The 16,182-nt window shown below is 41.8% G+C and overlaps 1 protein-coding gene across 1 annotated transcript in view; it reads right to left on the bottom strand.

The window, feature by feature from the left end:
• The window catches only part of LOC147818494 (glutamate receptor ionotropic, NMDA 2A-like), a 42,471-nt gene extending 33,108 nt beyond the window's left edge, over positions 1-9,363 (bottom strand). Inside the window, exons 1-3 of the mRNA XM_087176951.1 lie at positions 9,311-9,363; positions 4,791-4,873; positions 4,087-4,091 (exon numbers count right to left, since the gene is read on the bottom strand). Coding sequence (XP_087033077.1) covers positions 4,087-4,091; positions 4,791-4,873; positions 9,311-9,363 — 141 coding nt within the window. The remainder of the gene's footprint in view (positions 1-4,086; positions 4,092-4,790; positions 4,874-9,310) is intronic.
• Positions 9,364-16,182: the final 6,819 nt, after the last annotated feature.

The raw sequence follows: 16,182 nt of genomic DNA, 5'->3' as shown, positions 1-16,182 counted from the left end.
ATTTAAAAAATGTGATTTTTTTATTTGTTTGTTTAACAAGTTCAGATTTAACTAAACGTCTGTTTCTTGGATTAAAAGAATGACAGAACATAATTCATAGGACAGAAGTCTGATCAATTCCATCCAGGATTGGCTGCTTGTCTTTACAGCCCAAATGTAATTTTTTAATCTTGACATGAATTTTCAATCTGAGCAACTTGAATATAGTTGTTTGAATATTGGTTGCTTTTCTGTCTGAACTTGAACCCTTAAATTAAAAAAATAAAACAAAATAAAATAAAAAAGCTTTTGAAATTGCAAAACCTTAAATTATACATTGGAAATATCAAAGTGAATGGGGAATTCAAACCACATACATTCAGATATTTAGCTTTCAGAGCTAAATGCAACGGTAATGAAATGTCAACATTAAGTATTCAGTGGTGATTAAATTAAAAATTCTCCAGCTTCTTAATTGACTGAAATCCTAATAGCATGTTCTTCTTCCACAGAGAAGTAGTGTACCTCTCACTTAATTTGTATCTGGGATGCCTTGAGCATTTTTAGGCAAAACATTTAAATGTAATACCAGTGTAATTTTACTTTTTCTCCTTGTCATTAATGGCTGTGAAGATTGTGAACCCACCATTGTATTTGCCACAGCCAGAAACTAATAAACTCTCTTCTACCTCATGTTTACCTTAATTATCTCAGGGAAGTTATAAACTCACATTTCAAAAATCCATTAAAAACAGCTCGCAGACATTGTGGTGTCTTGAAGAACGTACAGTCATCCATCATACCCCTGTATTATATTTCTTTCCTGTCAGCGTGTCAGTCAAGATTCTTTTTACTGTTTTGTTGCGATTTTAGAGCTGCAAAAAACAAATTATCAGTTACTAATGCATGATGAGATTAGCAAGAGATTAGCGATTTATTAATCCAGTGTCACACTCCTGGTAATGTGCCAGAGACATACATACGGTGATTGAACCAAGCAAGATATCTCTTCCCCAGACTACTATCAACACAAGCTGCATGTACTGTGGCTGCGAATGTGTTTAGTGTTTCATCAGTTTTATATCTGAGATATTTTGCTTCAATTGGTTCAAATAAGTAACAAAAGCCTGATGATAAAACAATTTCCTTTACACCTTTACAGAACCTTTACATCCAACTGGTATATTGTAGTACAAATATATTTGTTTAGTCTGTTTCCCACGTTGTATTCAATGAAAAAGGGAAATGGGTAAAAAGAGAGCTGTTATCAGACACTGACAAATACGAAGTAAAAATATGCAACTGTAACAGCCTACTTTTTAGGTTGAAACTGTGAAACACAAACAGGCTCTTACAACATTTTGATTTAATTACCAAAACTTTCTAATGCAGATGTTCTTAGGAAGAGTATTATTCCTAATTGGGACTGGAAGCACACTGAGAAACTGTTTTCTTTATGCTGCAGATTAATCAAAGTGTGAACCTCATGACTGAATAGCTGCTTAGGTTAATACTGTATATTAATTTGATATTGTAATTTGTTGATAAATACCCCATATACAAGGAGTCTTGTTTTTCAGCCTCTTTCGTCTATGTTCCTTGGCACAATCCATCAACTGCCCTCTATAAATCAAGAGCCACGCTCTGCAGTGCTGACTCTATCACATATGGTGCTGCATCAGTGTGCAAAGACTAAACCAGAATATTGTGATGAAATAGCATAATTATTTGGCACAGGATGGAAAATTAATTTCTAGCAGAACTTTGACAAAGCGCATTGTATTACGGGGAAAAAGTGGGTTTGGCAAGCACCACCAATTAAATCTGTGTCCTGAGTGGTAGCCGATGGTTGTGTGCATGGCTGGCCCTGCCTATCCAAGTGTCAGGATGCTGCTCACGGCAGAGGCTAATCACAACACCTGTTTAGCAGAGATTACAGCAGGATCCGCCAGAGTGCTGAAAGGCCTCTGCTTTATTAAAACTGAAGTGTCTGTCCAGGGTCCACACACACACACACACACACATACACACACACACACACACACACACAGACACACACACACACACACACACACACACACACACACACACACACACGCACACACACAACATACATATACAAGCACAGGAATCGGATGTCTGTCTATATATGGTATGTGTAATTGTGTGTGTGTATGTGTGTGTGTGTGTGTGTGCTGCTGCTGCTTGAGTAATAATAACTGTTTGACTTATAGAGCTTCAGAGAGAAAGAGATGTTAATGTTATTTCATCCCCCTACATGGAAAATAAATGACACAGGCAACCCTATTCCTCTCTCAGTTTCTCTCTTCCCCCATCGGTGAATGAATTTAAAACAGCTCAAGAACTGAGCAAGACCCTGCATCCTCCTCCCTCCTCCTCTGGCAGCCTTCATTGGCAAATCAGAGAATTGCCAGTTTGATATTTATAGCTGAAGTGCCTTTGGGTGAAAAAAAAAAAATTCTCACTCTCTTTCTTACTCTCTTACTGTCTCTCTCTCCCAGCCCACTGATGGTGACTCTGTTGGACTTTAGAAACCTTAGGCCTGGTGTAAAAATGGCAGCAAGCTGTGAGTCAGCCCATCCCAGCCGACTACCTCAGCGTTGATTGCTGGACCATGCTAAGCAGGCCAAGTGCCGCAGGTATGAGGAGAGGACAGCCAGTCGGGGTTGGGGTCAGGGCACCTGTCCAGTGCCACTGCAAAACAAAAGGATCTGGCTGGTGTAGAAATACCACAAGCCAGAAGATTAATTAGACAATTCACAGTGTGTTAGTCGTTCTGCTGTTAGAGAAGAGCTGCAGGGCCTGCTGAATACTAAAACATTGGTTTATCCCCATTTTGGTTAAAATTACATTAGCCCAGTGTTTCTTAAGTAAGTTGTTGACAGTCGAGGCATTATGTTTACTAAATAGTGCAGAATAAGTTTATCAATGACACAGGCATCCAGCGGGCATGTCGGTTGGGTGCAGGGTGGATTCTGGGAGGAATGCTGGAAAGTGGTGAAGGAGTTCTGCAGAGATTGTTTGTGGGTAAAGGAGGGGGTTAGACAAATCACTAATTCTGCAGAGGAAAGAAAAACGCTAGCTGAAGGGGGATTCATTCATTATATATAAGCCTTACTCAGGTCTGTGTAAGCCTTTTTATACCAAAAACACTCCCACAATACTATTGTGCACACACTCTCCGTTTCTGAAATACACACATAAAATCTTGTTGCTACATTTAGTTTAACCAGCAACAGGCTATCGCGCATCAATCCTCTCTCTTTCCCAGCCTGTGCTGAGTTCGTCCGCATGCGAGTCCATTTCCTCCAGCTTCATACCGCCACTGGTTTTCCCCTATTGCCCATCTCCCCCTTCTCCTCTCTCTTTCCCGCTCCTCTCCAGCCACTTGTTTTTATCGCTTTTGTTCACACGACAGTCACCATCCACTGTTACCATGGCAAATCAATGGTCAGTCTACAGATGGGAGCAGATTCATTTCTCCCTAGCACACGCATGCACACACACATACACACACAAACACACACACACACACACACATGCCTGAACACTCAATGTGTTTGCTCCCCGCTCTGGCATTCCCCCACACTGGTAATGGATGTTGGATAGGTGTCGATGTGCTGTGTGGTTGAGTGCACGCTGGCAGATGTGTGCGTGTGTACGTGTGGGTGTGCATGTGTGTGGCCAATGTGTCAAAGATCAGATAAGTAAATCTATTTCCTTTACTAATTAAAGGAAGGCAGTGCTCCCCAAGGAAAAGAGAACATACCGAATGTCAGGGCACGGTGCGTTAGATGTGCTATCCACAAATACACACACACACTTCTGCATGTACCCACACATGCACAGGCACATTCACATATGCACAAATGACTTTTGGCAGTGTGTATATTATCTTTGCCATGCATCTGTGGGGATGGGTTGTACACGTGTATATGTGTGTGTGTATGCGCTAAGTTGCTAAGTGTCCACTGGGGGAGTTAGAGCAGCAACATAGCAGATGCTTAAAGCCACTGGCTATTAGACAGCAGAGCAGAGATAATAGGCTACGGCTGCCATTACCTACTACGCCCTATTAACCAGTACCCAACCTGGAGACAAACAGACAGACACACAAAAACAGGGCAAATTTGTACTTGCGCATATGTATTCTTATGTCTGTATCTGTGGGTGTGCATGAGTGCGCTCTATTGGGCAGCGCATGCTTGGAGAGATAGAGGAGGGAAGCGGGGAGGAGACGGGAGCAGAGCGGAGAGGAAGGATTGAAGGGCTAATTTACCGGGCCTCCTATTAGTGAGACAGATCTTTCCCAGATGGGGAGGGAGGGGAGCAGAGGTAAGGCAACACTCTGAGAACGGGAGGAAGTAGAGGAAGTGCTAACACCTTCAGAAAACAAAAGTGCATTACAGTCCATGTAAGCAAGAAGATGAGCTGAGAGTTGACAGTGAGAGCAGAGGGGAGGAGGGGGAGGCAGTGAGAGAGTGACAGAGAGAGACAAACAGGAAGAAGGGGAGAGAGAGAGAGAGAGAGGGAGGGGAGGAGAGCGATTGCGAGAAAACCCCTCTGTGTGACATTCAATAAAAAGAAACGAGAGAAAAACCTCAGTTCCAATATCTGACTGTCTGCGGTTGACGTTTCCTTGTGTGCATGCGTGTGCTGAGGAGAGTGCGAGTATGACACACATCACATGCTGGCTCTCTATATCCATCTGCCTATCCATCCAACCCTCCTTCCATCCTTCTGTCACCAGACAGTTTGATGCTGCAGCTCTCGATGCAGGCTCTGCCAACGTGGCTGCTCCTGCTCGAGTGGAGAGCCGAGCTGCTCACGATAGGTGGAAGCTCTGGTGCTGGAGACCGGAGAGGGGGTTACTCTGCAGAAACAGCGCAGTGGGAGAGTATTGGGAGGCTTAGTGATGACGACGGCGATCAGACACTGCTCTCTGTTCACTTTCACATCCTCCTCTCCCCTTCTCCCTCCCTTCATCCCTCCTCTCTCTGCCTCCCTCTTTCTCCCTTCCTGCTCAACACACTTTACAGAAGTTTGAGCCACTGGGAGATCATTAGCACAGGATCAAACCCCCAACACTCTGTCCACACACACACACACACACAGAAACACACGCACACAGGCTGGCAAAAACACACAAAGCACACACACTTAGAGAGAGAGTACACAGACCACACACACACACACACACACACACACACACACACACACACACACACACAAAACAAGAAATGGGGGCACACAGAAAAGCACTGCAGCTTAAAATCCAAAAAACAGAGAGAGAAAGAGTGTTACAGTGTGTTACAGTGTGTTACAGTGTGTTACAGTGTGTGTGTGTGTGTGTGTGTGTGTGTGTGTGTGTGTTGGGGAAAGGACATTCACAAGAGTTCTGGTGAGACTGGGGGAGAAAGAGGATTGATTGAGCTCTATTTCTTTGTTGGAGCAGAACAAAAAGTGCCGGAACCACTTACTCTGAGACACAGAAAGTAAACGTTTACCTCAACATACTTGACAGACGTGTGTGCACAATTTGCCACATGCACATGAACTGAGCAGACACCCACACATCACAAGCCCATTCAATGACTCTCAAGCAAGCCTCTCTGTCCTACACTCATTCTCGCACACACATAAAGAAAAGTTGTATGGACACACATGCACGCAGAACTTATATTCTCCGCTCTCACTCTCTAGACAAATGCACTCATGCACGCCCGTACATGCACACATGCACGGCAGGACCCAGACATGCAGAAACACACACACACACACACAGTCACACACATTTACACACAGTCTTTCCATCAGGAGTGTGTTCAATAATTCAGTCTAAGGAAAGTACACAAGACTGTTAGGAGTGTATTCAGCGCTGGCCTGAGGGCCGGCCACTGCTCTAAAAGCATGATGTCACTGCCAGCGTTCTCCTCCCGTCCCTTTCCTCCTCCTTTTTATCCATCCAACTTGCTTTTTCCACCCTCTCCTCCTCACTCTGATTCCACTGGTTAAACTTGGTTTTGACGGCACATTTGATGCTTAATTGGGTCCAAAATCATGATGTGTGTATCCAACCGAGCATGTGTGCACAAAAACTAAAATAGAAAGAAGTTTAAACAGTATTAGAAGTTGTCATGGTTTAAAAGGCTTATTTCAACAATCTGTTAAGAGTCAGACAAGCCACATTTTTCTTTTCTGCTGCATCCACTTCTGTCTCTCCTAATTTCTCCCTCATTCGTTCCACCTCATCCTTTTTTCAGTCCGCCCTCCCTCCCCTTCCTTTTGCAGGTTTGCCAGCTGTTCTGCTGATCCACCGAAGCCTCTCTCAGATGTAGGTCACTCTCTCAATTAAGGCAATTAGCAGCAGCCGGGCGAAACTGAGCCGCTCTCATTACAGCAACAGGAGCCATAGGCCCGCATCACATGGCTAGCACTTAACACTCCACTTGGCAGACGCATTAGCCTTGGCTAGCGCCAATCTGCCAGTATTTACTCTTACTAGCACCGAATTGGCCCCTGCAAAAGAACCGAGCCACGTTGTTCAAAGTATAACACTAATTCAAACTGGATTAGTTTAACTCTGTGCGTAATTTCACGGATCATTCATACGGGATGAAGAATCTCTGCTCATAGCCTCAGTGTAAAATCCCTGATCATTTCTGCTCTGTCGAAAAAGCACAACTTTAAAAAGAAAACCCAGAAAACTCAACACTGCACACTGACACTTCCACCTAACAGAGGCGATGCTCGTCTTTGAGGTCAAAAATCTCACCGCCTCCAGTACATGTGTAATGACAATCTGCTGGCTGCCACATAGGGAACCCATTATTACGATTATAGTGGTGTCACTTCGAACTGGATCGCTATTATGAGATGACATTTGAGTTGATTGGTCGATATTTTTTTTATTTTCCATACTGCGACAAAATACAGGAAGACCATGAGATGCATAAAAGGACTTTATAGGTTAGATTATTTTGTTACACATACTTTTCCCAGAGGTTAGGAATGAACTTGCAAACAGGCAAGATACTGTAGATTTGTACAGGATTTAAACAACAAAATATTTTACATTTCTAAATCGCCTGCATCTTACAGTAAAACTGATCAAATGTGAACATAATCTATATGAAGCTAGCTACACATGTGATGTAAGCATCTGCAGTGTGCTGATGTGTGATGCAATCTTTTAGGATGTGTCAGGCCTGCAGCACCCCTGGCCATCATTAACTGGCTTTAGTGATGTAGGCCTCTCTCCGACTACACCCGATCCAAATCCTCTGCTAGCTAGCCTCGCACCAATAACAGCTGATTAGTACTGGTCTGGGGAACAATGTTCTGGGATGCATCACCATCAGCTAGCCTGGCAAACACCTCTGGCCATCATTAAACTGCTGCAGCGAGGTGGGCCAATTTCTTCCATATTGCTCATTTCCTCCGTACAAACACGATCGCACACCGCCAATTAATAATGGCTTAATTATTTTGTTTACAACTTCACATGTTCACATAGTTAAAATACATTTCTTCCTTAAGCCAAATTTATATAAACAAATGCACTTTTACCATTCAATAATTAAGTATTTCAGAATCTAAACATTTTCTATTCTCCACACAATTAACTACTACCCAACCCTCTAGTGTCAAAAACTGAGGAACTTACAGTCATCCATAAAACTGGAAAAGGGCGTCTTTGTTTTTTGACTTATCGCACTCAACAGATTCGTCTCCCAGGAAATGAGATGCATGGAGAGTGGATATGATGGAGAAATATACATGAAGCAGGTTGGGAAATGGCATGATTGAAGGCCCAGACAGAGACAATTAATAGGAAATTGAAATTATCACAATGCAAATGGTTAATGACAACTTATCTCATACCTGTCAGACTGAGCCACATGTTCCCTGACGTTCAAGATATTTACAGATTGGTAACACATAAAAGGAAAAACCAAAATAAATGAGTAAAAAAATGTAAAAATGCTGAGCAGCTCCAGTTGATTCTGATTTTGTATCAAGATGGCAAAAAGAAAAGATTTAAGTGACTTTAAAAGAAGGTTCATTGTCGGAGCTTCAGTCATAAAGATGCAACAGTGAATAAAGAGTCTTCATTTATATCTATGGGAAAGACGTCACTAAATAGGGTCAGAAATTGTGGTCAACAGCGCACATTTGAAGACAGTAATGCTCATGCATTTGTGTGATATGTGATGAAAAACAGAAGAGCAACTCTTCATCAGGTGACGGAGAATGCCAATCCAGGACGTGGTCAGACTCTGTCACCAGTTCACAATTACACAGAGAGGGATATTATAGTAGGGTTGCAGCCCCTCATTACAAAGATGAATGCACATTTGAGAGTTCAGTGGTGCACAAAGCACAGGCACTGAGCTACAGCGATGTGGAAAAAAGGGATATGGTCAGATGACTTATCCTCACCATCTTCCCCACCAGTGGGCGAGTGCATGTGTGGCGTATATCAAGAGAACGATACAGGTCTGAATGACTGACCCCTACAGAGAAGGGATCTGGGGGGGTTTATGCTGTGGGGGGCATTTTGCTGACATTGTTTGGGTCCATTTGTCCCCTTAAAATCAATACAAAAACCTTTTTCCTTTGATGAAACATTTCAATCCTGACGGGAGGGGTCTCTTCCAGGATTACAGTGCACCCATCCGTAAGATACGAGGGGTCACTGAATGGTTTGATGAGTATGAAAATGATCTCACCCCTCTCTTTTCTTTTCTTTGAGCGTGGCCATTTGGAACAGCTATAAACACTTTTGATTTCCAATGGGGTCTGACAGGATGTCATTTCTGTGAAGGAGGTGTGTGTCTCACTTTCAGTGTATATGTTCAAAAATCTGTTAGAATTAGCTGTTGTGCATGTAAGTAAAATGATCTGAGATCTGCTGTTTGTTATGAGCTGCTGCTGTATCTTTACACTATTAATCATCTTCGCCATGACTAACGCTGATGGTGTCATACAAGCACCGCCTAAGACAGGCCATCTCATGACACCACACACACACACACACACACACACACTGAAGGGTTCGTACTGTACATCTTCACATCCATTTCTCTCTCACACTTGTTCTTTCTCTCGCTCATCCTCTCAAATCGCCTCGTACTTAATGTTACCATATATGGTTCAATTATTCTACAAGCCCTCTCAATCTCCTCTCTCTCTCTCTCTCTCTCTACAGTTCTTTCCTCTTCGCTCCCTCTTCCTCTTGAACATCTAATATCACTCTGATCAACTGTGTTTCTCCATCCTTCCCTTTCGCTCTCTCCCTCTCTCTCACTCTCCCTTTCCTTCCCCCAATGCGTCCACCATTCCTCCAGTCTCCCTCACCATCGCTTTCTCCGCCGTTATTGCCTCCCTCATCCTCTCTGTCTCTTTCTCTCACTCTCTCTCTCTCTGATCTGCTCTGAGAGTGTTATTTATACAGCAACAACCCACGCAGAGTAGAGCAGAGCAGAACAGAGCAGTGAAGGGAGTGTGACTTGCCAAAGTGGGCATCACCTCAGAAACACAACACAACTCTTCTCTCCTTTACTCCATCTTTCCTTACACCACTCCGTTTCTGTCTCTCCAACTCATCACAACTTTGCTGTTCATACTTTTTTATTGAGGCTGAGCACAAAATATTCAATAGTTCAAGGGCAGCAGCTCAAATGGAGAGGGGAGCATCGGTAGCACATCCACAGCGATGAGAAATGAAAACATTAAACATACAAGGTTTAACAAGGAATACTGAACTTCCTGCGCTAACACAGCGTGTAATATGGAGGGAAATTAGATAAATATTTGAAATATGATTTTATTATCATGAGGAATTAACAGTAAGGTTGTTATTGAAAGGATCTGTAATGTTGAACACAGAAATGCTTCATTTTTCTGGCGCACATTTTCCTGATTTGGATATTGAAATATCATATTATGTGAAGTGAGTCAGAGCTCTGTATGGAGGTCAGAGAAGTGAAGCTATGACTCAAAGGTTGCCAGTGTGAATTATTGACTGGCTGGGAAAAATCTAATGAAAAATAACATGATTACTCACTCAACTTTACCTGGATAAAAATAGAAAAATAAATCCCACTACCTACCCTGACTAACAAGTGTTCCCCACTCTCGCCCTCTCATTTGTAATCGTATGAGAATTGAGGTTAGGGTTGTAACTAACAATTTATTTCCTTAACGATTAATGTATCAATTATTAATCTTGTTAACTAATTAATCATATGGTCTACAAAACATCAGGGAAATTTCACTGAGCCCAAGGTGATATCTTCCTATGCCTTGTGTGGTCCTGACCAACAGTGTAAAATCTGAAGTAAGTTAATTTGAAATCTGACAAAGAGAAAAGCAGTAAATCCTCAGAGGTTGAAACAAGAGAATGTTTGTAATTTTTGCCTGATAATAGATTTCTGAGTTAATCATTTAAAATAACTGTCAATTGGATAATAAATTACTATTTCAGCTGCAGCTTATGTAACTACAACAGCTACTGCTGACACATCAAGGTTGCGGTTAAATTTGATCAGATACAGAGAGAGAGAGACAGAGAGACTTTTCCCAGATAACTTCCTCCACCTGCTCATTAAGGATCTCTTGGGGTTGCCAGGCCAGCTGGAAAATAAAATCACCTCGCCTTCTTTCGTCTTAGTCTCTCTCTCTCTTCCAAGGTGAGACTTCCAATGGGAGGCACCAAGGACGAATTCTGACTAGACACGTAAACCATGTTGGCTGTTCGTGCACAGAGCGAGGTCAGCGAACCTGTGGAGAGGCAGCATTTCTCAAGTATGTGTCCACACAATTTCCTTCTTTTGGACACAGCCTCCAGCTCATGAACATACAGGAGGTGAGGACTGAGGTGTAGTTGTAACTCTCACCTATGGATTAGCTCCGTCTTTACCACCACAATCTGGTTTAGCCCCTAGACTACAGAAGTAACAGCCCCTGTCAATCTCCTGGCCTCTCTTACACTCGTACGTGACCATGACCACAAGGTATTCTCTCCGTCACCTGATCCAGCTGCTCCCCTCTGATCCGAACACAGCAAGTCACCTTGTTTTGTGAAAGAACCACAACCTCAGATTTGGAGGCGCTAACCCTTTTTTCCCAAGCCGCTTCACACTGAGCAGTAAAAGGCTCAACTGCACATTAGAGGTCACGAGCTGATGAAGACAGACGGACAGCACCATCTGCAATTTGCTGGGGAGACACGGTAATATCCCAGAGCTGGAGTTTTTCCCCGCCACAGCTGTAATTCACTGCCCTTTCCCATAAATGCAACCCTGTCTCTTAGAAATTATCTTCATATACTGCTACATTAGGGCATTGGTGGCTGGATTATGTTCATAGGTTCAGACCCACTCATCAGAACATTGCTCCAAATGTAGTGAATGAATGAATCTCTACAATTTCTAACAGCAGTGTAGTCAGCAGGAGGTGGTTGGGGTGGATGGCAGGTGTACAAAGCATTCAACTGTCACACCGGAGACCAGGATTTGCAGCCTGACACCCGTCTGTGGTTAGATTTAGAGCAACAAAAGCACGTGGTTCAAGTTAAATGTAAATAAACAATGTGTCTAAAGTCAATATGAACGTTTTCTGTATTTAACTAGACAACGATCTTTCCCTGTCCTTAACCAAGTGTTGCCAGTGCCTAAACATAATCTTAAAAAGTTTAACAATGCTGTCGTCACCACAAATGGGAGCTGTACTGAAAGATCAGATATTTTGGCAGCAAACAAATGATCCTTATCTGTGAGGACGGTACTGATGCCTTCAGTGTCACAACATTTCCTCCATAAGAAGTTATAATTGTGTTTTTAAGTACCAAAAATCATCTCACTATAGTTTTACATCTCTCTCACACTTCTCTCTGGAGCTCTAACACGAACAAGGTGTTTTGTGTCAATTTCTGAGACTCTCTTCTGATTGGCTGACTGCTTCTGAGTGACGCACGGCCAGGCCAAAAACAGCCAAGCAGTCAGTCAAATTTGGACTGAAATAGTTTGGTAATGATACAGTACATCAGATTCCTGACATGCAATAATTGTGCAGCATGTCCTCGACATTTTTCTGTCTTCTAGTTTGCTGGCTCAGTGATGGAATAACCACGTGGTGTTATGTTGTTAATAAAGTTAAAACAACAACAGAAAAAAGGTTGGACGCTCCTTGACAGATGGCTCGTTTTAAGTCACAGTTTGTGAGTTCGGGCTGTGTGCATTTCTCCATGGATTGAGCAATTTGCTAGTATCACAGTATTTATATAGCACTTACACCTGCTATATAAAAAAATGAATCCTCATAAAAAAATGTCACTTTCATAAATACAATATGGGACCTTTAACGCCAGCATTCACTTTTGTTTACAAGGACCAAATGACATGGATTTATGTCTTCAATATGGTACACATTACAAAATACTTAGTGTTACCTATTGCACCTATGTGCAACTACTTCTGTGTCCAATATCCCAGGTGGTGAGGCCACAAGACTGCAGCATCCTGCTGCCTCCTCAGGCTGTGCTCAGACAGGCTATGGGGGTTACTCGAACAACAGGCGCCAGGAGTACAGCTTGGCTATGAGCTCCTCTCCCCAGCCTGGCTCTAAGAGTGGGAGCCAGTCTCCCCATTATTGTTCACTAACAGCCACAAGTACTGAACATAAATTTTCACCATAACAATATGGAAGAGACTAATTTAATAAGTATAGCTGAAGAGGCGGTGTCTCAGACTGTTGCAACAGCCCCACTCCTACGTCTGTGTGTGTGTGTGTGTGTCATGTAATTGGATGTCCAATTATATGCAACGAAAAGAAGATTTCCCAATTGCTATGAAAAGGGGATAGAGACCGAGAACAGACCAAGCAGATACAGGTTTTTCTTCCATCTGATTAATACATCAGGTGATTTCACTAATTAGCTGCACCCTCTCAGCTTGAAGGTAGCTAATCAGCGATATCAGCTGCTGTGGGGTGACTGTAAAATCACAGAATGCCAAACTACTGCGGGAAAGAGTTATCTATAAAGGATCCTGGAGAGAATGCTCTTCTCCTGAACAAGTGCAATGATACATCCCTGCATTTTAAAATGGGCTGTGAGCTTGATGTTGTTCACAATCAATGACTTGCCATTTCAACTCCCTCTACACTATAAGCTACAGGCTAAATAAAATGTCATGAGGGACACAGGAACAAATATTGAGAGTGAGCTCAGTTCTTTGGTTGAATGGAAATGCTGCATGTACAAAAATCAGTACCCCATAGCATATAATTGGACATCACTGCTGTATGTAGTGTTGTGTTAACAAATCCATCACTCTGCTTCTGTTTTTCTATCTCCTGTTGTACCTGCACTTGCCTCCCTATTACTTCTATCACTCATAGCTCTTCTTCCCTCTCTCTGCCACTCTCTCAGGGGCAACTAGTGTGTTTTCCCTCTGAGGGAGATAGAAACTTCTTAACATGGAGGAAGAGGAGTGGAACTGACACCAACACACTATGGCTCTGACACAAGCGTCACTCAAACCCCCTATTTCTTTTCTTTGTCTGCTTCCCAGCCCACCTTTTTTCTCCTCTCTTTCTACCCCTCTCCCAGTAGGAAACGTGAAGCACATAGATGGTGGATGCCTCAAGGCATGTGCCTATGCTCTTAGCCCATATGGCTGCCTATCTATACAGTGGATGGGGGGTGAAAAACACTTCTATGCATGTATGCAAGTGTAATCCCTTATTGCATCTGTCTATTATGTGGAGTGGTATAACAGCTTATCTGGGCAACTACTTATGTCAATATTATGTATGCTTATGTAACTACACATGCCATCAAGATGATTTAGCAGGCAAGTAATGCTACTATGCTACCATAAAAACTTACTAGGTTAACATCCCAATGTACTTATTATATATATGTATAGCATTATTGTACATGAGAGGCTCAGGGGAGGTGTTATGTACAATACATTATTATTAATAAAATACATTATTATTAATAATTTTTCCTCTCCACTGTTGCCAAGTGCATTGAATTGATAATTTTGTTTGTGGTTTTTATCTAAGATTTATTTATACAGAATAGATTATCTGAAAATACCTGACCAGTTAACATTTATACTGAGAAAATATATCAATAAAAAGAAAATGCAGAATCATAAAAAAAAGAAACAGAATAATTGAGAAGAAAGACTGTAGAGGCTAAATTAAAGCAGATACAGGCAGGTGAAGGATGTTTATTGTCAGGAAAATTGATTAAATCACTTATTCCAACTATAACTATAGTTTAGGGGAAAAAAAAAAAAAAACATCTAAAATTCACACTCTTCCTCTGCATTTTGCAATTTTTTGCACTTGAGAGATGATTGATGTGAGACAGTGAAGCAGCAATAGCTACTAGTCCCTCAAGTCCGGCCAACTTTGTCAAACACTTCCCTAACTATGATTTATTGGTTTGTATTCCTTTTGCAGTAATTGGCTTATTAGACAATTGAAAAGTTGTGAGGTAGTACTCTACCTATAGGGAGTATGTGCTCTGGAGAACGCATCCCTTTGTTCACATACCAATTAAAGTGAGTGAGTGTATTTGGCAGTAGCTCTGCACAAGTATCAAGACTTACAGAACTTTTTAGTTTGCCACCAATCGTTGTTTCAGATGACAGTCAGGATGTCAACAGTCAGACCTCCCTGTGACCAGTGACTGCTGACACTACAATGCAGGCTATTGCATAGAAAACACTTGTAGCAATTTTAAAACTATTTTAATTATCCATCTAGCCTTTGCATACAGTATTAATACTAATGATGCTTGATTAGCCAGGCTCAGCAAAATGCTCCATTGAAAACTCGTCACAAACCTTAAAGCCAACACTTAACCAATGATAAACTGCTTACAGTCTTGCTGCATTAATGGCCCCCTATGGAGTTTTCTTGTAAACAAACAAGAATTATGTTTACAGTCAGTGTTCCTCACCAAATTACACCGTCTCTCCTTGAGGCCTAACAAACACGTTGAGGGCATTTAATTTCTCAAATGCACAAAACAGGGACCCACTCATAAAAACATTGCTCATATGATAACAAGTGGTCAAACACTCCACAGGGTACCTTTAAGTCACTAGCCCATTCATCACAAAGCATTCAGTGACATTAGCTAGGACAAATTGAGACGGGCCTAATGTGCCTGTCACCTGATTGGTCAACCAACCACATTACCCACACAGAAAATCTTTAAACCTCCCCCCACAGATAATACCCCCTATTAACCATCATAATGACAACCCACTGGGCGATTATTCGGCTCTGTCTAAGAATTGGTGCATTTTGCAGAGTTAAAGATCTCTAGGTGGGGCGTCATGGTGGCTCAGCATTGCAGCCTTACAGTTCAACATTGGAACTATTATATATATATATATATATATTATTGGAACTATAAATATATATTCACTATGACTTGATGTTCACTAGATAGTTGGTTGTAACTGTTTGTCTTGATTTGAATTCCCATAAAAATAGCCCATCAGTGTCTACTAACTTGCTGTTTGGGTAATGGCACTTTGGGTAATGCTGTTTTTCATCTGCGATACTGAGCACGTTAACACAAAAACAAATGTTTCCTGGATCGAATCACAGAGAATATATTTAAAGAGTAACATTGAAATTAAAAGGAAATTCTACTTGATTACTAACATTTTGCATGTAAATCAGAAAATGCAGACAAACACTGCAGTGAACAGCTTTGTTTTTCAGGGAAGAGCCACTTTAATTATACAGCAGATGTTTACATTATTAATGCAGATGTTATTTCTCTGTACCTGTGTTTACTGTTCATTAGTATGTTTCCATATAATATGAATATTGCATAAGGAAACTCTTTTTAATAAAAGATCTAATTACGAAAAACAACCTCAGCAATGCTGTGATGACTATCACGTCTCCTTTCCCTGCATCAGAGATAAAAAGAGCTCCACTGCTCGTCATCACACGCATCATTGTCATCGCTATCATCGTGACTGTCATCACAGTCATCATCGTCTTTGACATCACTATCATTATCATCACAATCAACAAATGAGCTTTAGAAATAAGAGATAATCCATATGTCGAAGAGTTGGACTAGTGTGACATAAAAGTTCTTTGTTGTCATTGGCAGCGTCTGTGGTGTGTAATGAG

The sequence above is a fragment of the Seriola lalandi genome, unplaced genomic scaffold, assembly GCF_002814215.2.
Source record: "Seriola lalandi dorsalis isolate HSWRI2012SDOR001 ecotype SW California unplaced genomic scaffold, Sedor1 jcf7180002054574, whole genome shotgun sequence".
NCBI classification, from domain to species: domain Eukaryota; kingdom Metazoa; phylum Chordata; class Actinopteri; order Carangiformes; family Carangidae; genus Seriola; species Seriola lalandi.
This window is presented reverse-complemented; position numbering and strand designations above follow the sequence as displayed.